Consider the following 24,049-nt stretch of genomic DNA (forward strand, 5'->3'; position numbering starts at 1 on the left):
CCTGATTGAGAGAGGGCTCCTACAATTGCTTTCAGAAGGGATTAGCATCACTAGAAGCAAGGCTTTTGGTCAGAGGTATTCATTTCTATAATGGACATTAGTCATATAGATGAAACTGTTTTTCCACATTACTGTGTTGTAATGATACAAGTTGAAGAACCACAGTTAGGGTTATGACAAGGAGGTGGACACAGCCATAAGCTAAGGAAAAGGTTCATCCAGTCTGGTTCATCAGATCCTTGCCACTGTGTCTTTTAAGGTCATTTGATCAATGAAAATGGCTTCAGAACCTAGGATATTGGGGATTGGGAGTCAGGTGTTTTTCTAAATCATGGGATTAGAGTAAGTGGGAAAGAATACTGGGCCCTAAGGATGGACTTTTCAGGAATGTCTAGGTGTTTCTTGACTGCTAAAGGCCTCACACACATACTTTTTATACTGCTACATCTCAAATACCACCCAGAGGTCACTTTTTCCATCTTCCACTCCTGAGACTTCTTCCAAGGGATTGCTATCATCAGTATATCATAAATGAATTCACAGTGCTTGCCATTACCCACAGTCCCTTCAAAGGGTATCTGTCACTCCCCCACCCAACACTCTGGATTTCTGCTGAGAACCACGTGACCCAGCCCTTCTGGCCAACCTGACTGGATAAGGGGAGGCCCTGACCAAGGATAGTTCACTCACAGGCTGGCAAGGGTCTTATGATGTTGCCTGGTCTCAAAAGTTCAGTCTAAACAGAGGCAGCAGTATTTAACTGAGCCATTCATATGTCCCATTTTGGGAATTGCAACTGAAGAGGATAGAAAAGATAAACCAGAGAAGAGTGGTATAGACACCTGTATGATAATAAACCCATTGTAGTGGTACATCAGAAATGCCATAAATCTCTAATGTTGAGCTTCCTGGGCCTGTCTTGAAATCACCTATGCTTCAGTATTGGTGTCTGTGAAATTTAGCTCTTCTCTGGTTCCTTATTCTTATTTTACCCCTGTGTACTTAATATATGCTCTTCTTGTCCTTCACTTAAATGAGCTTAAGTGAGTCTCAAGTCAACCCCTTATAATCATAGGAGCCCAACCATAGGCCTTTAGATGCCTGGAGGAGCAAAAAACAGGTGTGTGGTCCAGGGGCATCAGGGGTCAAAGTCACAACTCAGGGGCAGGGGATTAGGAGCCTGGCCTCAGGCTCCCAGTCTTGAGTTGCCTCAACTTCTATATTAATGGACAAATTTCATTAAAAAACAAAACAAAAACCTATATTTTATATTTTAGAGCACTTTTAGGTACATAGTAGCCCTTGACGCTATGCATATATAGCCTTTCTATTTAAAAAAATAGATGAACTATAAACAAAAAATCAAGAGAGAAATTTCACCATGATGAGTTGTTTTTGAGTGTCAGTGTACTGAAGTTGTTAGAATTTATGACTAGTAGTGATGGTGTCTGCCTCCCTTATTAACCTCACTGCTTCTATATTCTTATACTTCTTGAAAATTTACCCTGACTCAGAGTTCTTGTGTGTTTCAGTATGGAATTGTTAGGGTATGGATTGTGTTGACTTCCTTTTCTCCCAGCCCTGGGTATCCTCTTCCCTTTTCAACAATCACAAAGGACTCAAGTCTGCTCACAAAAAAACAGCTATTAGGAATATGAGTTCTACTCTTTCCCAGTTCAGTTTCCCCTGTGTGATGCCACGAAGAAAGGAAGGTAGAGTCACAGATGCTTGACTTATTTATGTTGGTTGTGTGTAAGCCAGTAGGAGAAACAAAGAGATGGTTGCTATATCCAAGAAGCTCTTAAGCTTACACATTCTGAGCATCCCCCCCCCCTTTATCTTTCTCCATATGATCTCTCTGTCTTCTGTGCAGACACCACCCTGATTCTTCCCTCTCTTGTGGTCACAAGAATATCAAAACTGTCCAGCCACTTCCTCTTTATGATGCCTGCATCTTCAAGTATCATGCTGAGTGAGCCATGTTCTTGCTGACTGTGTCATGTCCTTATAATTCTACTGATGTGTTATATTCTGTTTCTCCTAACAAAATAAATATACAAAATATGACCAACATGCATACCCACATACTCATACCTTTTTCTTGATGAAAGTTCTAGACATTTCTTTTACCAAGTATTTCTTGAATACCTACTATGTGCCAGGCCTTTCATGATCTGAGCTCTGGGTATCTCCCTGGTTTCCTCTCATTTCTTGTTACCATGATTCTAAACTGCTTGTATTCCTCACAAATATTTCATCATCTTTCATATATTCACTCACTCATGTTGTCTCTGTCTACAACATGCTTCCCCCATTTGCCTAACTCCTATGCATCCCTCTGTTACCTGTTTAAGTTTCCACTCCTTTGGGAAGCCACTCTGTGCCCTATTTATTTGCCTAAGCTGGGTGATGTGTGCTTCCACTGGTCTCCCATGCCACCTTGTGCATACCTCCACTTCTCATATCATAGTGATTATATCAGCTGGTGCCCTTGAAAGAAGGGACAAAAACACCTTCTCATGTTTGTTTCTGCAGTTCTTAGAACAGTACATGGTATAGAATGTATACATAACCAACACTTGTGGAACTGCATCAAATCAGTCATGGCATAATGTCAAATAGAAAATATTGTAGAGGGGCGCCTGGGTGGCGCAGTCGGTTAAGCGTCCGACTTCAGCCAGGTCACGATCTCGCGGTCCGTGAGTTCGAGCCCCGCGTCGGGCTCTGGGCTGATGGCTCAGAGCCTGGAGCCTGTTTCCGATTCTGTGTCTCCCTCTCTCTCTGCTCCTCCCCCGTTCATGCTCTGTCTCTCTCTGTCCCAAAAATAAATAAACGTTGAAAAAAAAATTAAAAAAAAAAAAAAAGAAAATATTGTAGAATCTCTGGGCAATCCATAGTTGCATTAAACATTGTTTTTTACTGCTATAGACCATTTACCCAAATATGCAAGAAAGATGACCCTAGCATCTGTTGCAACAATGTGTTGATCATGAGTTACAGGCACACCACCTGGTTTTTCCTATACAAGGGTTGACCAGGATTTTGGCATTGTGGAGAAATGTACTTGAATCTAGGGTTGTCACACCTCTGAAGTCAATCAATGGACATGATCATAAAATCTTACTATAATGAGCATCTGTAGTGTGGTCCAGCCTACAATCAAATGCCGTGGCTCTCGTGGACTCTCCCAAGTGGATAGGTACAAGAGAACCCAAGCATAAGCCTATCTGCCAGTACAGGTGCTGTGTCTCAGGACCTAGACCTACACCTAGTATAGAACTGGTACTCATTAAACACTTGCTGAATGAATGACTACATATGGTTTGGTGCTTTGTAGCTCTGTAGATTTTGATTGTGCTAGAGGCACAGCTAAGGGTTGAAGCTAAGGGGAGATGATGCCAAAGAAAAAGTTTTCCTTTGGGCCTCCTTATACCAGTCTCCAACTTAACTCTTTCTACTGGGGGAAGAGTGTGGGTAACTGAGCTGTAATGAAGTGCAATTTTTATTAAGCCTTGATTTTGCTTTCCTCATGCCATTTGTGTAGCTGTATAATTTCTTACAGAACTATTAAGCCTGATTCAGAGACAGAGACAGAGACAGAGAGAGAGAGAGGAGGGGGGTGGGGCATGTGAGAGAGGGAGAGAAATTCAGTGAGATGGCAAACCAGGGGGAGGTGTGGAGGGAGAGAGAATGGAAGGAGGTGGGAGACAGAGACTGAGAGACAGGGAGAGGCAGAGAGCTGGAGCCAGAGGGAACCAAAAAGTCTCAGATCTTGGGGCTCAGGGCATCCTGGGTCTGGTGCTGTGTCTGGTCTGAGCCAGCTTTGCAGTCTAGATATATTACCCTTGGAGCTTTAAGTTTGCTGTGAATGAAATGTTTGGACCAAATAATCTTTAACCTCTATTCTAGTTCTAAAATTTCACACTTTCTTTGTGGTTTGAATAGTTAGGGGTTTTCCTAAATTCTGCAGTGTTTCCTGGGTGAGTTAAAAGCTGAATATAAATAGATCAAATTATAGCTGACATAGTTGAGGTTCTTTGGGTTTTAGCTAAAGACTGTGCAGTTGTTTGACAAGTTTCCAGGTGATTAGTATTTAGTTCTTATTTCTTCCTTCACACATGAAAAACAAAATAGACATGCTATAGAAGATTAAAAGAACTGTTTTTTTTTTCCCCTGTCATAATCACTATTAATTCCTAGAATGAACTATGATGTGGAGACAGGCTCATTTGTATAAAATGACAAATTTTGGGGCATCTGGCTGGCTTGGTCCGAAGAGCATGCAACTCTTTTTTTTGTTTATTTATTTACTTTGAGAGAGGGTACGTGTGCTTGATCCCACAACCATAAGTCATGACCTGAGCTGGAATCAGGAGTCAGAAGCTTAGAGATTACTTAAATTTAAATAAATAGATAAACAAATAAATAACAAATTTCAACCAAGTGCCTAACTTTTTGAAAAGACTATTATTTTTTTTTAAGAGCAGCTTACGGTTCACAGCAAAACCGAGGGAAAGGTACAGAGATTACTCATATAACCCATCCCCACACATGTATAGCTTTCCCCCATTATCAACATCTTCTACCAGAGCACAATTGAAGAACCTTCACTGACACATCATAATTTCCCAGAGTCCATAGTTTACATTGCAGTTCACCTTTGGTGTTGTACATTCTGTGAGTGTGGAAAATGTGTTATGACATGTAGCCGTCATTATATCACACAGGGTTTTTTCACTGCCCTAAAGATCATCTGTGCTCTTCTTGTTCGTCTCTTCCCCACTCCCACCCTGGCAATCAGTGATATTTTTATTGTCTCTGTCTACGGTTTTGCCTTTTTGAGAATATCATACGGTTGGGATCGTATAGTATGTAGCTCTTTCAGATTCCTCCATGTGTTTTCATGCCTTGATAGCTCATTTCTTTTTACCACTGAATAGTATTCCATTGTCTAGGTGTACCACAGTTTATTTACCATGCATGTACTGAGATTCATCTTGGTTACTTGCAAGTTTTAGCAATTATGAATAAAGTTACTATAAACATCTGTGTACAAGTTTTTGTGTAGGCATAAGTTTTCCACTCGTTTATATAAATACTAAGGTTTGTGATTGTTGGATCATATAAGAATATGTTTGATTTTGTAAGAAACCACCAGATTGACTTCCAAAATGGCTATACCGTTTTGCATTTCCACAAGCAATGAATGAGAGTTTCTGTTGCTCTTCATCCTTGACTGTGTTCTGAATTTTGGCCATTTTAATAAGTATATAGTGGTATCTCTTGAATGTCTTAATTTGCATTTTCCTGATGATATGTGATGTGGGGCATCTTTTCATATACTTATTTGCTATTTGTATATCTTTGGTGAGGTGTCTTTTAAGATCTTTGGCCTATTTTTTTTAAATGTTTATTTATTTTTGAGACAGAGAGAAACAGAGCATGAGCGGGGGCGGGGGGTAGAGAGAGTGAGGGAGACACAGAATCCGAAGCAGGCTCCAGGTTCTGCGCTGTCAGTACAGAGCCCGACCTGGGGCTCAAATCCACAAACCGCAAGATCATGACCTGAGCCGAAGTCAGACGCTTAACCGCTTAACCAACTGAGCCATGCAGGCGCCCGCTGTGGTCTATTTTTTTTAATCAGGTTGTTTGTTTTCTTATTGTTGAGTTTTAAGAATTCTTTGTATACTTTGGATAATAATCCTTTGTCATTTGTATCTTTTGCAAATATTTTCTCCCATTCTGACTTGTCTTCTTATTTTCTTGACATTGTCTTTAACAGAGCAGAGGTTTTTAATTTTAATAAAGTCTAACTTATCAATTATTTATTTCGTGGGTCATGACTTTGATGTTATATCTAAAAAGATACCACCATACTCAAAGTCATCTAAGTTTTCTCCTGTGTTGTTATCTCCCAGGAGTTTTATAGTTTTGAGTTTTACATTTTAGGTCTGTGATCCATTTGAGTTTATTTTTGTGACGTTGTAAGGTCTGTGTCTGGATTCTTCTTTTTTTTTTTTTTTTTTTTTTTTGCATGTGGATGTCCAGTTGTTCTAGCACCATTTATTGAAAAGACTGTCTTTGCTCTATTGTATTGCTACTGTCTTGTTCTTTGTCAAAGATCAATTGACTGTATTTATGTGGATCTATTTCTGGTTTCTCTCTTCTGTGTCACTGATCTGTTTGTTTATTCTTTTATCAATACCACACTGTCTTGATTACTATAGCTTTATAGTAAGTTTTGAAGTCAGATAGTTGTCAGTCCTCCAACTTTGTTCTTAAGATTGTGTTGGCTAGCATGGGTCTTTTGCCTCTCCAGGTAAACTTTAGAATCACTTTGTTGATATCCATAAAATTACTTGCTGGATGTTTGGGATTGCATTAAATTTGTAGATCAAGTTGGGAAGAACTGGCATCTTGACAATATTGAGTCTTCCTAGTCATGAACATGGAATATCTCTCTACCTATTTAGTTCTTTGATTTTATATTCACCAGAATCTTGTAGTTTTCTTCATATACATCTTGTGCATATCTTATTAGATTTATACCTCAGTATTTAATTTGGGGGGGGTGGTTAAAGTAAATGGTATTGTGTTTATAATTTCAAATTCTACTTGTTTGTTGCTGGTGGTAACTTCTTACATAGTACTAATGTATTATCCATAATTATACATACCTACACACACATATCATCCACTCATATGCCTGATTGTTCTAGATGATAGAGATGAAACAATAGACAAAAATAGACAGGATGGAACTAACTGGGAAGAGAGAGGCAAATGTCATGTCATAACTGTGCTGAGCACCCAAAAGGGGAGGTTCTCAGTGCTATAAAGGTACACAGAACAGCTAGAGTTGATCGGTCAGGGGCACTTCTCAGAAAAAGGCCAAGTTGAGGTTTGAGAGAAGCCTAGTTGTTAATGAGAGCAGGGAGGAGAGTTCCAAGCAGAGGGCATAGGTTGTGAGTAATCTTCTGGTGGAGAGAGAACTGAAAAAGGCCAGTGAGGTTAGACCACAAAAAAAGCAAAGGGGTGTGTAGGAAGAGGTAAAGCTGGAAAGGAGGGCAGGGGGCTGTTCCTCTGTAGACCAAGGCTAGGCAAGGGATATAGAGACTGGGGTAGAGGAGACAGAGTATGGTTAGAACAGTCACTTTCAGAGACCTCTGCATAAGCTTCACTTCCATCACAGGTGCAAACAGGTGGCTTTCTCTCACAGCTCTCTCCTACGAAGAAATAGTTTTATATCTCTTCAGGAGTGCACACACAGACTAATCGGAAAGAGCAAAGCCATACTGAGGGAGAGTCCAGGGCAGAGCCAGGCCCACTGTCCAGCTCTGATCTGCCTTCCAAAGAGAGGTCTTACAAAGGGTGTCATTCATTCATGACTAGGCATAAAGATCAGTGTTCAGATGCCATAGACTTTCGGCATTGTTTACATAGAGTATAAACCATAAATGTAAATCCGTGACTCCCAAGCCACTCTTTTACATAGATATATGGATATATATTGAACATTTGTATAGAATCATAAAATGATGCTGTTTTGCAGCCTGTCCTTTCTCAATTAATAGGATCTTTCCATGTCAGTACATATAGACCTACTTTATTCTTTTTTAGTATTCCATTGTACAGATGTACCTTAATCTGTTAACTATATGTTACTATAGTTGTATTAAGCTTTTTATTAATGTAAATGTATATTAACCTTTGTGTCATTTCTAAATTTTCACTTTTACAAACAACGCTGAAGAACAACTTTGGAAATAATTATTTGTATTTTTCAGCATCTCATGGGAAAAATTTCTAGATATAGATTTTCTGAGTCGTAGATATGCATATTTTTTAAACTTTGTGTTTTATTAAAAAAGTAACACATAAAAAATGTAAAATATAGAAGTAAAGTACAAAATCAAAAGTATGTGTTCTTCCCAGTTTGATATCCATCCCTGAAATATAAATTTTACACTGTAAAAGAAATTACCAAATTTCTGTCTAAAAACATTGTGCCTATTTATCTTATCCCCAATATATGAAAATGCCTGATTGTCTCCTTTCTTCCCAACACATTATTATCAACCCTTTCGGTCTTTTCAAACTCCATATACAAAATTTTAAGTTGTGTTTTAAATTTGTATTTTTTAAAGTATTAATGAGATTAAACACCTTTTCTTATGTTTAATTCTTTTAAGTGGTGCCTCTCTGAGTTACCTATTTTCTTTTGCCTATTTTGCTACTGGGTTGTTTATCTTTTTGTTATTTAATTTGTAAGAATTCTTTATACATTAAGGGAATTAGTTTGTTACAAATTTTTTTTGGCCAGTTTGTATGTTAACTTTGTTTATGATGTATTTTGCCACCCAGAGGTTTCTAAATTTTCTGTAAACTTGTTTTGAGTCAGCTTTTCTTCCAAATATAGGCCCTAGGCCAATTTTTTTCCAGCTAAAATTCAGCTAAAAGGATACTTTAAAAAAAAAGTGGGGGGGGGACTGATGGGATAAGGAGGCACCCTGGAGCCTAGGAGTGCATACTTCCTTTTGTTTTTTTTTTTAATGTTTACTTACTTATTTTGAGAAAGAGAGAGAGTGCAAGCCAGGGAGGCAGAGAGAGAGGGAGATAGAGAATCCCAAGCAGGCTCCCTTCTATCAATGCAGAGCCCAACATGGGGCTCGAATTCCTGAACTCTGAGATCATGACCTGAACCAAAGTTGGAAGCTTAACCCACTAAGCCTCCCAGGTGCCCAGGAGTGAACATTTCCATTCAGAAGCAGGCCAGTAGGGTTCTTTTCCTTAGGTGACTCAACCAGCCTGCAGGGTGTCCTGCTCATTTGCCCTCCCAAAGCTGGCTCACTACAGGGTCTCCCCTATCCCCTTGCTCCTATCGCCCTCCTCCTTACTCCCAAGGCTCTTATTTCCAGGCAAGAATCTCCCCACTAGCTCCCAGAATTCATGAGACAATACCAGCTGAACTGCCCTCCCAGCCCCTGCCTTTAGGGAAAGCTGACTCCCAGTCCCTCTGATGCAAGCCCTAATTGCCTAGTATGAATGGCGTTTTGGAAGCAGTTATGTGTTTATTAGATAAATCTTGTCTACAGACAAAATGTGAATAATAGTAGTATATGGATAATTGGGGGAGGGGATAACAACTAATCATGAACAGAAGTTGTACAAGATGTGCTTTTCATGATGTTTAAAAAACTGCCAATTAGAAATAGGATATTAGAAATATCAGTCACTCATTACCCTGCCTAAAAACCTTTAATGAATCCCTATCTTCTGCAGTATAAAGGTCAAACTGCCTAACATGGCATGTGAGGTCTTTCACATCCTGGTCATAACCTATTTTTTTAGCCAGCCAGACACTATCCTGAGCACGTTCATTCCTCACATATTTATTCAGTATCTAGTACTTAACAGTTATTGTTCTAGGTTCTGGAATTAGTGGTGGTCCCTGCTCTTACAGGGGTTTCAGGCTAGGTGGGAAGACAGATAACCCCGGGTAAGCAAAGCAGTTTATAGGATGGCCAGGGAGGACTTTTCTGAGAAGGAGGCATCTAAACTGAGACCTGAATAGTGAGAAGGAACCAGCCGTAAGGAGAGTTGGGGGATGAGGGGAGGATGCTCTGGGCAGCAAGCTCAGTAACAGCCTTGAAGTCAGAAAGTTTGGGGTGTTCTAGGCTGGCATAGCGGGAGCTTAGAAGACGACCTTCATGAGGTGATACTAAACCTGGGCTAAAGCACACAGTGCATTATTGATAGAGCAAAAGAATTCAGATTGAGCACAATGAGGTGTTTAAATCTGGAGGTAGGGTAGAGGTAGTGACAATACAACATAATGATTTTTAAACTTTATCTCATTTATCTGCATAACATTATTTTTACTGAAGTGTAGTTGAAACACAATGTTACATTATTGGTTTCAGGTGTACAGCATAGTGATTCCACAAGTATATATGTTATGCCATGCATACCGCCCTACAGCGCAATTGTAGTACCATTGATTGCTGATACATATATTATTAATAAGTTTTATGAATAATGATCTTGAGAAAGGAAGTTGGATATTTTTCTCAAGGTCACACAGTTGGAAAGTGTTGGCGTCTCTAGGTCTCTGACTCCAAAGCCCAAGCTCTTAACTTTGACTCTGGATTCTACACTAATTGCTTTATTTTGTAAGTGAGAAAAATGAAATTCAAAGAGATTAAAAATAAGTTAGAATGAGTAGGAGGATATGAGGCACTGTTCAAAAAGAAAGTGGACCCCTCAGTCTGGAAGGATAAAGAATGAACTTTTTATCTGGTGGAGCTCAGAAAGCCATAAAGCACATGAAGAGGGCAACATGGACTTATTCATTATATAAGTAAGAACTCAGAGGCATCTTTTGAAGCTCAAAGAAGTAGTTATAGGCCAAATAAAGGGAAGTACTTTTTACACACTGGGTAGTAAATAGAAGAAGCTGATTATCCCAGATACAGACTGAAAATAAAGTAAATTTAGGGTAGCTTTTATGAAGGTCAGTGAGTTAGCAAAACAGAACCTCTTTTGTATGAAGAATACTAAAATACCAGCGAAATTTTCTGTAACAGAAGTGTAAATATCTAAGAAGATTAGGTAAAAAAATTAGGAGAAATTTATTTATTATTATACAGTAATAAAAAATGAAAGCAGTTTTAGGTGTGTGATAATTTGGCAATATTTAAAATTTTTAGCTTTTTTCTTTGTTAAGAAGAAAAAAAACTCATGGATTTTTTTTTTTTTTTAAGTGAGAAGCAATGGTTGTAGAGGGGTACAAGGAAATAATGTACTTCCTCAGTCATCACAGACCAAATGAAATTCTTATTTCTAGGGAGATTCATTTTGATCTTCTAGAAGGGTGTGGTCAAGTCAGTGCTAGGACACCAGCTTAACCTTTGAGGAAAAGTTTGAGGCACAAGTTCTTCCATGTAAAAAAATTTTTTTAATGTTTATTTACTTTGGAGAGAGAGAGAGACAGAGCATGAGCAGGGGAGGGGCAGAATGAGAGGGAGACACAGAATCTGAAGCAGGCTCCAGGCTCTGAGCTGTCAGCACAGAGCCCAATGCAGGGCTCCAACTCATGAGCCATGAGAGCATGACCTGAGCTGAAGCTGGACTGTCAACCAACTAACTGAGCCACTCAGGCGCCACCACAAGTTCTTTCAGAACCTTGGCTTGCTTGTGCTGCATTTGTCTTTCACAATATTCTCTCAGGATACACAGTTGGAGTAACTTTTGCTCAAAAACACATGTCCTTTATTTCATGACCTATAAAGAGATTTACACCTAAAATCAAGTACCAATTTTTGATTTTTCTATCATCCCCTTTGTCCTGTCATTTCCTCTCCGTCCTATTGAGAACCCACAACCAGTCAATTACCAAATTGATAACTTCTTTATCAATTCAGTAATATCATTTTGCAGCATAGGGCTGTCACAGTAGAGGGAAAAGAGTGTCTCTTGGTCTCTCTAGAAGTTTGGGAATTATTGAGTCAGTATTTTATAATCTCAGTATCTAATGATTTCTGCTTCTTGTTTCGCTAGTAATAGTCTCACCATGCTGGCAGTGCAAACATGGCCAGCAGCTCCTTGGATCCAGTCACTTCTGCAGTTCTCTTTTTTGTTTTATAATTTTTTAAAATTTTATAATTTTTAAAAAATAATTTCATCCAAATTAGCATATGGTGCAAAAATGATTTCAGGAGTACATTCCTTAGTGCCCCTTACCCATTTAGCCCACCCTTCCTCCCACAGCCCTTCCAGTAACCCTCAGTTTGTTCTCCATATTTATGAGTCTCTTCTGTTTTGTCCCCCTCCCTGTTTTTATATTATTTTTGTTTCCCTTCCCTTATGTTCATCTGTTTTGTCTCTTAAAGCCCTCATATGAGTGAAGTCATATGATTTTTGTCTTTCTCTGACTGACTAATTTAGCGTAACACCCTCCAGTTCCATCCATGTAGTTGCAAATGGCAAGATTTCATTCTTTTTGATTGCCAAGTAATACTCCATTGTATATATATGCCACATCCTCTTTATTCATTCATCCATCGATGGGCATTTGGGCTCTTTCCATACTTTGGCTATTGTTGATAGTGTTGCTATAAACATTGGGGTGCATGTGTCCCTTTGATAAATACCTAGTAGTGCAATTGGTGGGTCATAGGGTAGTTCTATTTTTAGTTTTTTGAGGAACCTCCATACTGTTTTCCAAAGTGGCTGCACCAACTTGCATTCCCATGTAGGTTTCTTTTAAGCAGTTTTTATGGGGATTTTGTTGATCAAAAAAGTCTACTCAAGCTACAGGCAGAGTAATAGGTAGCAGATAAGAGAAATGTGAATACGTTTTACTACCCTAAATGCTCTTCATGTTTATTCATGTTCTATTCTTCATTTTTAAAGTAAGCTCCTATTAAGAAATGCTCTTTCGGGGCGCCTGGGTGGCGCAGTTGGTTAAGCGTCCGACTTCAGCCAGGTCACGATCTCGCGGTCCGGGAGTTCGAGCCCCGCGTCAGGCTCTGGGCTGATGGCTCAGAGCCTGGAGCCTGTTTCCGATTCTGTGTCTCCCTCTCTCTCTGCCCCTCCCCTGTTCATGCTCTGTCTCTCTCTGTCCCAAAAATAAATAAACGTTGAAAAAAAAAATTTAAAAAAAAAAAGAAAAAAAGAAATGCTCTTTCATTTGGGCAAGCCAGCTTGTATTTTTAAGTGTGGATGACTGGGTTATTCTTTTCCACTCATGCTTGTATTATTACACTCATGGTTATTATTGTTATTATTTTAATGTGTATTCATTTTCGAGAGAGAGAGAGAGACGAGCATGAGTGGAGGAGGGGCACAAAGGGAAGGAGACACCGAACAAAGCGGGCTCCAGGCTCCACGCTGTCAGCACTGAGCCTGATGCAGGGATTGAACTCACGAAACGTGAGATCATGACCTGAGCCGAAGTCAGACTCTTCACCAACTGAGCCATCCACACACCTCTAATTAAATTATTTTCAAATCTCTTCTATGACTTCTGCCTTGACTAGCTCACTGCGTAACATTCCTTCACATTTCAAATCTGTGAAAGCTCTGTGGCTCCTAAAGACTCGTCTATTTATTTATTATTCGCTCAACAGACATCTCTTGAGCATCTATCTGCTAAGCACTGGGCCAGGTATGGAGATGATGCCAGTGGATAAGTCATAGATCTTTTCCTCAAGGAGGTCACAATCTAGTTAAAGAGTTAAAGAGGTGGGCATGTGAAAAAAAAAAGAATGTGGCAAGTGCATAGATAGAGATAGAAACCAGATATTATAGACAGTCCAAGCATGAGCCCTGCCTCAATGTGCTGGTCAAGGAAGGCTTCCTGGAGGTCATAACACTTAAACTGAGTTGGGTTTGTTGGGTTGTTGTATTATTAAAGTTCTGCCTTTTTGCAGAGGCCAGATCATGAAAGACCTGTAATGTGTTGTTAGCACCAGACCGTGATTGTAGCCAGAAGTGTCTGTCCCTAAAGCTGGGAGCAAAGCAAAGGTAGCCACCTGTTATAAATGGGATGGAACTACTTACTGGTGCCTGCTTACCTATGTTGTCTCATATAACGTATATGTTGTCCAGTTCTTTCAAAACTTACTATGTTGAGACATTTTATTTGAGATCTAAAAATTACCCATGACTTCTTTCAGCACCAGATCATTTATCAGAATGATAGATATTCTGTGGGGGAGGAAGACATCTATCTATACACACAGGCCTGTAGATATTTAATATGACCCTTTTTATACTGTTCTCCACATTGGGAGCAAGTGTTGAAAATAGTAGGAAGGTGTGAGTTTTGCTTAATTGGGCAGCTTTGGTCACAATCAGGAGAAAGTGGTTTATTTGAATTATGTTGGTTGTATTCTTCCTTATACAATCTAAACATCTTGATGTTCGAGTTCACTCTGGGTTTGAATCCTGTCGCTGTCATTTATTAGCTGAGTGGCTTTCAGGCCAGTTGTTTAACTTTGCTCAGGCTGTTGATTGAGGAACCTCTTTATTAATAACAATTATAAAGAATATTGTTGGGGCGCCTGGGTGGCGCAGTCGGTTAAGCGTCTGACTTCAGCCAGGTCACGATCTCGCGGTCCGTGAGTTCAAGCCCCGCGTCAGGCTCTGGGCTCATGGCTCAGAGCCTGGAGCCTGTTTCCGATTCTGTGTCTCCCTCTCTCTCTGCCCCTCCCCCGTTCATGCTCTGTCTCTCTGTGTCCCAAAAATAAATAAACATTGAAAAAAAAAAAAAGAATATTGCAAGAATTAAGTAAAAGACAGGAAAGTTAGGTGTTTTCTTCATCCTAATGAAAGTCCTTCTAATGAAGATGATCAGTATGATTCTTTTCTTTGTTGGTGATTGTTTTAACTTTGTTTTTCTTATTTAAAATTTTGTAATTTATCCTCAAATACCACTAGCTAATTGTGGATAGAAATAGTGATTTTTCTTGATGTGCATATGAAGACTGTGCTTGTAAAGTGAGATCTAGTTCCAAAAATAATCTTTACAGAAATGTTAAAGAACTGCAGTGTCTAAAAATATTCATTCCAAAGCTCTGCCATCTCATGTAAATTTCTAGAGAAATAAGATTATTTAACTTTTGCTTCTTGTTGGTAACAAAACATATCCATTAATTTGAAGAGTTGTTTTCTTCGTGAGTTTAAAATCATTTCAATGCCTGCTGGAAACTGACAAATTCAATTTACTTTTAAGTCATGCACATTTCACAGTACACGCGTGGTGACATCAAGGGTTGGAAAAAAATTAAAAATCTTAAATCAGCTCTATCATTTTGTTCATTTATGGAAGTAAGTTAAGCTGGAATCATTCATTTGTTAAAAGTTTTAGTCTTTCTCATCATCAGATGATTTTTTGCTATTATTTCCTCAACTCATTTTTGGCAGAGCCTCATTCTCCTGTCAGAGCCAATTGGAATACTGCAGAATGGATGCCAGGCTGATTACTGTGGATTTGACACATTATCTTAAGTCTTGGATGTTAAGAATCTTAATGTTAAGAAACATTCTTAAGTCTCACCTGATGACATGGACCAGTTTAATAACTGTTTCAGTTATGATACCAAGAGGAACAATTTTGGATTGGGGGAGTGGGTTTCTTCTTTATAAGATGTGCTGTTAGAACAAGGGAGAAAGCATGGTAAAGTGGAAAGAATATTTGCTTTTAGAATAGACAAAGACTCTACCACTTTTCAGGTCTGAGCCTCAATATCTATTAAAATGGGTTAATAATGGGGTTATGGTGATGATTAGATGAAATTATATATGTAAAATATCTAGGCCTTTACTGACATAGAGAAAATGCTCAATAAATGTTAGCTGTCATTCCTCACAGTCTTCGTCAAGTTCCACAAAGTGGACTTGGTGTTTGTCTTTTCGCTCATCAGCAGCATTATTCTAGAGCTGCCGTAGGAGCACAGAACACTACTGCTCTTAACTTCCAACCCTATCCACCGTGCACCTTGTGTTCACCCCCAGCCCATCTTCTCTTTCCTCTCATTTTAGTGTGACCCCTTACCCTGCTCTTCTAAGCAGGGAGTGAGGAATTTGTGGTCGGGTTGGGAGTGGGGCTGTCTGTTCTAGAAGTGAGTAGTAGCTTCCACTTTTAAACATATGAATTATGAAGGGATAGAGACATGGGTTTTTGGGGAGTGGGGATGGAAAGAATATTTTATTACTAATCTCCCTACATGTCTGGTTCTTTTTCCTTCTTATAATACCATGATTTCCTATGTAACTCACCTATCTAATGTTGCTTGCATCTTTCTCTATTTCTGGATATTATAGACCCTTCTAGAAGATTCTGAGAGCCTTTTGCCAATACTTCTTTTAGTCTGCCCTTTTAGAGTATAATGACTGAAGGCAAGAACATTCACATAACAAAGGGTCATTCAGAAATTATTATAGGCAGGCCCTGTGTTAAGTGCTGAAGAGACAAAGATGAATGAGAGACACTCTTACCCTGAAGGAGCTCACACTTACTGAAGGGAGATTAGGCGTACAAAGTTATCATTTATTTAGGATAAGAATTCTAGTGGAGTATGGTGTGAGGTAATGGGGACAGTGAGAATAGAATGCCATCAAATGACGAGGAAAGCTTTCTTTGAGGTGGTGGTACTTTACCACAGATATGAATGATAAATAGGAGCATGCTGGCTGAAAAAGGGGAGGGACTGTGTTCTAGAGGTTGTTCTATGTTGCCAAGCTGCATATGATTTAATAGGGGAGCTAGGAAAGATGTATAAATGTGCTATATGAAAAATGAATAATGTGTGTGGGGAGGAGAGAGAATCACATGGGTCAGATTTTGGGGGATTCGGGGACTGGTCCTTTACTTGGTTAGTGCTTTCGGTCTTGTTCCCAAAGTGTCTGAGGCATCAGAAAAACTGCTCTCGGTGCCCACACCTCGGAGTTCCTTGACTGACAGAGTGCAAGTTAGCAAAATTTCCCCTGAGTCATCTGCATTATTCAAGAACCTCTTGAGTGTTGTCATTGTGGGAGGATACGAAAAGAAAAGAAAGATGACTGGTGCCTCTTTACGTGTGCATGGATGGGTGTGATCTCCGAGAAGGTAGGAGGGCTGTGCTAGGCTGAGCCAGCACTGTTTGTGCCCCGCTCTGGCGAGTACCAGTGCAAGCATGTCCCCGGAACCCATCTTTCCAGTGTTCTTCCATTAGTCTCTGTCAGTATTACCTCATCATTGTCAGGCAGGCCTGATTAAACTGTACTGTAGAAGACAGATGGTTTTTATTTTCCTTGTGAGCTATTATGCAAGTTAAATCTGTGCTAGCATTATTTACTCAAATTTTGCCTGTTACCATAAAATTTAGCCCATCTCCATTTTGTCCTTACTCTCCTTTCTAATCAGGAGTTCCTTTGGATTGTCATTAATCTTCTTTGATGTGTGTTTACATTTTAACATGATCTATTTTAAGCCTCTTTATCTTTTCTTCCTGTCCTACAGTGGGTTTTTTTGTTTTTTGGGGTTTTTTTTGGCTTTAGTCACAGTACCTCAGATCCTAAATCCTTGCTTTCCCTTCTCCTACCTGTTCCTACAGCAGTGTTTCCTCTGCTTACTAATTCATGGATCTCTCTTCTCTTAGTCTCTGACTCCTACCCATCTCAACTGTGCTTAGTGGTTTCAGGAAAAATCCCAAGGTATGCCTGTGAAGTTTGCCTTTGCCACCTCTCATCCCAGTTCTCCCATCTCTTTTCCTTATCTTGTCCTACCTCTGCCTTAAATAAAACCAGCATAAATGTGGTGCTTACCAAACATGAGCCAGCAACTTGGCCAAAATTAGAGAGGATTCCAGGATGGCTTTAAGGAGTATATGGTATGGTGTGGGAGGTAGATAGATCCGTAAATAACTAAGATAAGGTCTGAAGTATCATAAGTGAGATTTTTGAGGGACTCACAAGATAATGAGGGATAAAATTAGAAAAGCATGAGTAGGAAAAGGGAATGAGGAGCATGGCAGGAAAGCCTCACCCTCTACTAGCTAATTATGACAGAGCAGAGTTGCATGACATTGGACACTCCCTTGTCTTGCTGGGAGCTGTGTCCAGTCTGATTCACTTTGGCTAGGTTTATCTTTTGCTAACTGCCTCTGTTTCACCAAGAAATCCTGAGCAGACTTACTAGGTATGTGTGTCCACCCCTCTATGTGATTCCTGCCTGGCTCTTGCTGTGTTTCACTTCCAGGTTTCTCGTATGGCTTCGGGGCCTTATCTTCCCACTGCAGTTTTCCTGCAGTCTTCCCACTGGATGTGGCTGGACAAGTTTCGTCCAGTTTCTCAGGGTTGCTCTGTGTACTCTCCTTGGGGGCCTAAGGCAAAAATAGAAAATAGGGTTGGAGGTGACACAGGAAATAGGAAGGGGCATTGTCAGGTTGGAATTTCTCTCGGTTTCAGCAGCTAAGGTATATATATACCTCCCAGACTGACCCAGTTCTGGTATAGTTGTTTTTGCAGAGTCACCAATCTCCTCGGTTAAGACTGAAAAGAACCATAAGAAGACAATGGTAATAACAGACTGAGTTCTGACCTATTTCTCCTTGGTTACTTTACCAAGAGATAGAGATAGGATAATGGGAAATTTGGTTATCAGGGTGTTGTTTGTTATTTAAATATCTCACCTATGGTCAGTGTAAGGGCCTTAGCCTCCCTCACCTATCTGCAAGTGTTGTTAACACCTAGCCTTTGGAAATCTAGCCTTTGGCAAAGCATGCACCCAGTGTTTCCAAAACACTTGCGGAAATCTGAGCTGGAACTTATTATTGACAAATAATAGGAAGGTGCTTCTTTCTAGATTTAGTTGAAAATCTCATGTTTGGAGCAGGTTGGTCAAACTTCTGCAAACTCACTTGGACTCATTTTGCTTTTTTCTGCTTTCATTAGTCAGGATAGTACGTCATTTCATGACTCTGAATCTCCTATATGGTATATCTCTTCTGGAACCAGTAAATCCCTCCAGAGAAAGTTACAGAAATACTGGCTTTCGAAAGTGAGTTTCAGAGTCGGAGTAGTTGGTACACAGAAATGTTTATTGAATGAGTAAAATTTTAGTAAATTGGACAGCTGTTACTCAGTTTATGGACTGTATAACTGGGAAGAAAGCCATAAAACAACTTTCATTAACATATTTGACATAGAACATTAACAATCATTTCTTATAGAATACACACTTGGTAACAATCTCAACCTGTACTTATATATTGGCTTATGCTTTTTACAAGGTTTCTATGTATGAAAGCCCTTGAGATGATCTAAATGAGTACTGCTGTCATCCCCATTTTACAAATGCCTGAAATAAAGGCTAAGATGCCAGTGTGGTAGTCCTGGGATTAGAACTCATAACCTAGTTCAGTACCCTTTCCTTTGCAAACTGTTCAGACAAAAAGTTTGCATGAGTCTGTGATAATAAGAAAAAAGTAAAGCAATGGGTAAGTTTTTTACCATACTGCTTATATTCACTTTAAGAAGATGCCCTTTATTCTGAGATTCTCTCATTAGATACTATGTACCCAGCTATGAACCCAGCTATATACACAGGCAGTGGTTATAGTGTTGAACAAGGCAGACATAGAGCTTATGTTCTAATGAAGGAGAAATAATAAATAAGTAAACAATAATATAACAATAAGTAAGTTCAGGTAGTTTTGGAACTCTGAAGAAAATAGAGAAAGGCTGCTGGTGGTGATATTTTTTATATGTGATATATTCCTGAAAATGTCCATCAATGTTTAATGTACATAATGTTTTTTAAGGAAGATTCCTCCCTGAGGAATCCAAGCGGTCACAAAACATTTCTTCAGTGTGGTGTCTGGAGGATTCATTCATTTTAATATATTTTTTTTCTTTTTCTTCAAAATGGATCTCAAGTCCAAAATAGGCTTAAGTCCAGAGAGTAACTAGTGGAGGCTAAAGATTTGCTGCTCCAGGAACCCCTGATGATTGATTACCATACCTTTTTCATGCTATTGAGGCTATGAAAGCGAAACTTATTGCTAGCCAAATCTACCATTTCACTCATCTTTATAAAATAATAAAGGCAAAATACTAGACGACAATACTTTCTTATTTTTTTTTTTTTTAGATTAGCAACAGAACTTTCTTCCAAGAAAATTCTAGATGCCCAGTCTATAAAACAGCTGTGACTCCAGGCCACAAGCTTACTCTCCTCTTTGCCACACCTTACTGGCCCCTGAGGAATACTTGAGAAGTCACCAAGTCTTTGCAGAACACAGGATGAAAACCGTAATCAAAAATTCAAATTGTAGGGGCGCCTGGGTGGCGCAGTCGGTTAAGCGTCCGACTTCAGCCAGGTCACGATCTCACGGTCCGTGAGTTCGAGCCCCGCGTCAGGCTCTGGGCTGACGGCTCAGAGCCTGGAGCCTGTTTCTGATTCTGTGTCTCCCTCTCTCTCTGCCCCTCCCCCGTTCATGCTCTGTCTCTCTCTGTCCCAAAAATAAATAAACGTTGAAAAAAAAAAATTAAAAAAAAGAAATACTTAAAAAAAAAAAAATTCAAATTGTAAATCCACTGGCAGAGCCACCACACCAGAGCTTCATAGTCACGTTCTGGGATTTTTAAAAGTCCACATTCAATGGAAAAATGGATTTATATGTACATTTTTACCTAAAATTTTATTTTCAGGTAGCATTTCCTATGTAAAGAGAGTTCAAACTTTAATTGTAGCTCTTTATTCAGAGCATACTTTTTCCTCCAATTTTACTGATATAATTACATACACACTATATTACTTTAAGGTGTACAACATAGTGAATTGACTTAGATGTATTGTGAAATTATTAGCACAATATAGAGCATACCTTTTATATAATGTGGGCAGGATGGTACTAAAATGGGGCTAAAATACTTTTTTTGCTAGTTTAATTTTTTTTTTTTCTTGCCTTCTAGTTTGCTAGAGTTTGGATACCTGATCCTGAGGAAGTTTGGAAGTCAGCAGAGCTGCTGAAAGATTATAAACCAGGAGATAAAGTCCTCCTGCTTCACCTTGAAGAAGGAAAGGTAAGAATTTTGCTTTTATCTGTTGTCATTGGCATAAAGTGAAGGGAATTCAAAAGTGGGAGTTTGCTGTGACATACCTGACTTCAGATGGAAGTTAAATTTTGAATTAATCTAATATTTTTTACTTATTAAATTGAAGAAAAAAGCAAAATAGCAAACTCAATTTTCTATCACAATTGGTTAGTCAAAATGGCAGAACTGTAAAAATCTGTTATTTGGTCTATAAATTTATTATGATTAGGTTTAAATTCACATCTAATCCTCCCAAAGATATGCCTGTTTATTTTGTTTAGGCTAGCATCAATTATTTCATAGTAACTAAGAAAACATTGCTTAAGGAGCCAGTCTGATATTTGATATTTGTTGCACCTAATCATTTGAAAAATATTTATTGAGAAGCTATTATGTACAAAGCTGTTCACCAGCAACCAAAAAAACTTAAAACCAATTGTATCTCTATGCTTTCCTGTCTGCATTCACTGCATGGGTAGACTCATCTGAGTTGCACCTTTTTATTTATTTTTTATTTTTAAATTATTTTTTTAAGTTATTTGAAAGAGAGGGTGTGTGTGAGCATGAGTGGGGGAGGGGCAGAGAGAGAATCCCAAGGAGGCTCTTGCACTACCATTGTGAAGCCCACATGGGTCTTGAACTCACGAATCATGAAATCATGACTGGAGTCAAAACCAAGAGTCCAGTGCTTAACCGACTGAGCCACCCACGTGCCCCAGTTGTACCTTTTTAATCTCTCCACTGCATTTGACAAGGCATGTCCCACTTTTTTCTTAAAAACCTTTATGACATTAATTTTCTTTAAACAACGTATAGTCTAGCCAAGGAAACTGGATACAAATACATGAAAAGTTACGTAAAATGTAGGATCTAAAGAGTTCAACACCACAATACCAAAGATGTCAAAAGATTATGATGAGGTATTACCACATGAGTATTACTATCCCAACAGTTAGCTGTACTGAGCACTTACTATCTGTCACACATAGTTGTAAGTGCTTTATTTGCTCTAACTCATATAATCCTCACAACGATCCTATGAAGTGGGGCGGTTGTTATTACACTTTATGGATGAAGAAACCAGTACTCAGAGAGATGCTCAAGATTATATGGCTATTAAGGAATGAAGCTGGGATTTTAAGCCAGAAAATTTGTCTTCATGATTTGTGCTCACACCCACTCTGCTATGTTGTAAAGAAAGACAGTAATGACTTTAGGATCTTTAAGAGGAAAATTTCATTACAGGCTTCTTTGTCAGGGAAGGCTTCAAGGAGGAAGAATGATTTTGACTGGATCTTAAAAGGTAGATAGAATGTGGACTTAGAAGGGGATAGACCTTATGAGGATTGGAATGTATTTTGGAGATAGTGAATATAGCAAGTTGCCTGGAGCAGACATTTAGGTTTGTGTTCAAGTTCCGGGCTTGCATATTAAAGTATCTGCTAGATATCATGTTGGCAAAAGGTGCTCTCTGACATCAATGTCCGGTAAGAGAAATAGATATATTTGTGAATAGTATGGCATGTGATATAATGAAAATAAGGAACAAAAGTAGAACAGAGTAGGGAGTGATCAGACCGGCTGGTGAAGGTCAGGGTTCAGAGAGGCATTGTCTGAAGAATGAGTAGACCAGCAGAAGTGCAATTAAGGGATCCAGAAAAGCACGTGCAAAGGCAGGGAAGCATGCACAGTAATGTGCATTTGGGGAGGTACATAAGTTCTATGTTGTTAGAATGTGAAGTAAGAGTACAGAACTGGCAAGAGAATGGGGGGTGGGAACCAGATCACAGAGGGCCTGGTGATCATGTTAAAACTCTTGGACTTCAAGAGATATGCGATGCGGAATGATTGTAGTATTTTTAAACAGAGGAAGGATGTTTGATTTGTGTTTTAGAAAGGACTCATTGGTGGAAGCACAGAGGATGAATTTCAGGAGAGCAAAATAGAGGCAAGGTTAGTTGGGAAAAAGGCAGGGAAGAATTAGGCCTGATTAGGAGGACCTTGAATGTCAAATTAAGAAAATAATTTATTCAACTGCTCTGTGTTAGGCACAATATTAGGCACTGTGAGATATATTTTCTTATGTTAATTCTCACAACAACCCTGTAGGTTGGCAGGTAGTATTATAACTATTTTGCAAATAAGGGAAGCCATGGCTCAGAGATATTAAGTAGTTCTGCCTGAGATTACATAGCCAGAGTGGCTTTTGTGTATTGCAGAGACCAGTGCAAGGACCATTCAATTTGGGGAAGGACATTATATCCTAATAAACAGGCAGGGAGAGATTGAGGAGCAGATTATAAATTCCTTTCCATTTAGCATGATTCATTCCAACCTATTTTGAATATTTGACCTCTATATCTCTGCAATGTTAAGAAAAGTGGCTTTTTACAAAACCAACTAGTCCTTCTCTATAATTAAATTACATTTTTTTCCTTTTTTATTTGTCATATGTTATTTGCCCTTAATACATAGTTGAGTGATAATTTCCATGCTTGGCTTTGTCATAAAGCCATATTTTCCTTGGCTTTAAAGTGAGTAGTTCTTCTGAACTTTTGCAGCCAATCACCTCATTAAAAATCAAATGAAAACTATGAACTGTAATTCCAAAAGCAATATACATATGTATATATATTTACACATGTGCACATATGCACAGTTACAGTTAATTTCAGGAGATTCTTGGACCTCTCAGGGTTCAGGGGTTCCCAGGTACTTACAACATGCCATGCATTGCCTCATTTAATTTTTATCACACCCCTGTGAGCTATTTCTCTTATGCCCTTTCTACAATGAAGGATTAAGATTAAATAACATACCCAAGGCCACAAAAGAAGTACGTACCAGTTTCAGGATTTGAACCTGGGTCGATCTAACTCTAAAGATAAGCTCTTGACCACTCTTTATTGTCTGTTCACTTATCACAGGTGAAGAGAAAGAGAGAAAAAGAAAGGTTATTTAAAGATTAAAGACTTCTGGTTCCATAACGGGTAAAAAAACGTCTAGGCTTCTCAAACTATATTAGCAAAAATTATTAATACAAGTTAATACATCTAGTGAAAAAGAAGACTCTTCATTTCCACCATTTTCTGTGGCTTTGGGAAATGTGCCAGCAAAAGAATGCATTTAATAGTTGAGAAGCAAATGAGGAATAGGAAATAAGCAAAATGCATGGACTTGTTTCACTTTTATTGCCATGATTTATCCAGATGCTGTACCTTATGCATTTTCAGGATTTGGAATATCGTCTAGATCCAAAGACTAAGGAACTGCCTCACTTAAGAAACCCTGACATACTTGTGGGTGAAAATGATCTCACAGCCCTCAGCTATCTTCATGAGCCTGCTGTGCTCCACAATCTCAGAGTCCGCTTTATTGACTCCAAACTTATCTATACATATTGTGGTAAGTGTGCCTTGCTGTCTGAGTGGACCATGAACTCTTCCCTCTAATGGACGTACCATGG

The 24,049-nt window shown here is 39.0% G+C and overlaps 1 protein-coding gene across 5 annotated transcripts in view; it reads left to right on the forward strand.

Moving 5' to 3' along the window:
- The window catches only part of MYO5A (myosin VA), a 188,904-nt gene that overhangs the window by 42,477 nt on the left and 122,378 nt on the right, over positions 1–24,049 (forward strand). For all 5 annotated transcript variants that reach the window (XM_047075091.1, XM_047075093.1, XM_047075094.1 and 2 more), the window contains exons 2-3: positions 20,461–20,571; positions 23,817–23,988. In XM_047075091.1, coding sequence (XP_046931047.1) covers positions 20,461–20,571; positions 23,817–23,988 — 283 coding nt within the window. The remainder of the gene's footprint in view (positions 1–20,460; positions 20,572–23,816; positions 23,989–24,049) is intronic.

Source organism: Lynx rufus, unplaced genomic scaffold, assembly GCF_022079265.1.
Source record: "Lynx rufus isolate CCGP_SWC_20201006 ecotype Redwood Valley unplaced genomic scaffold, mLynRuf1.p SCAF_13, whole genome shotgun sequence".
NCBI lineage: Eukaryota > Metazoa > Chordata > Mammalia > Carnivora > Felidae > Lynx > Lynx rufus.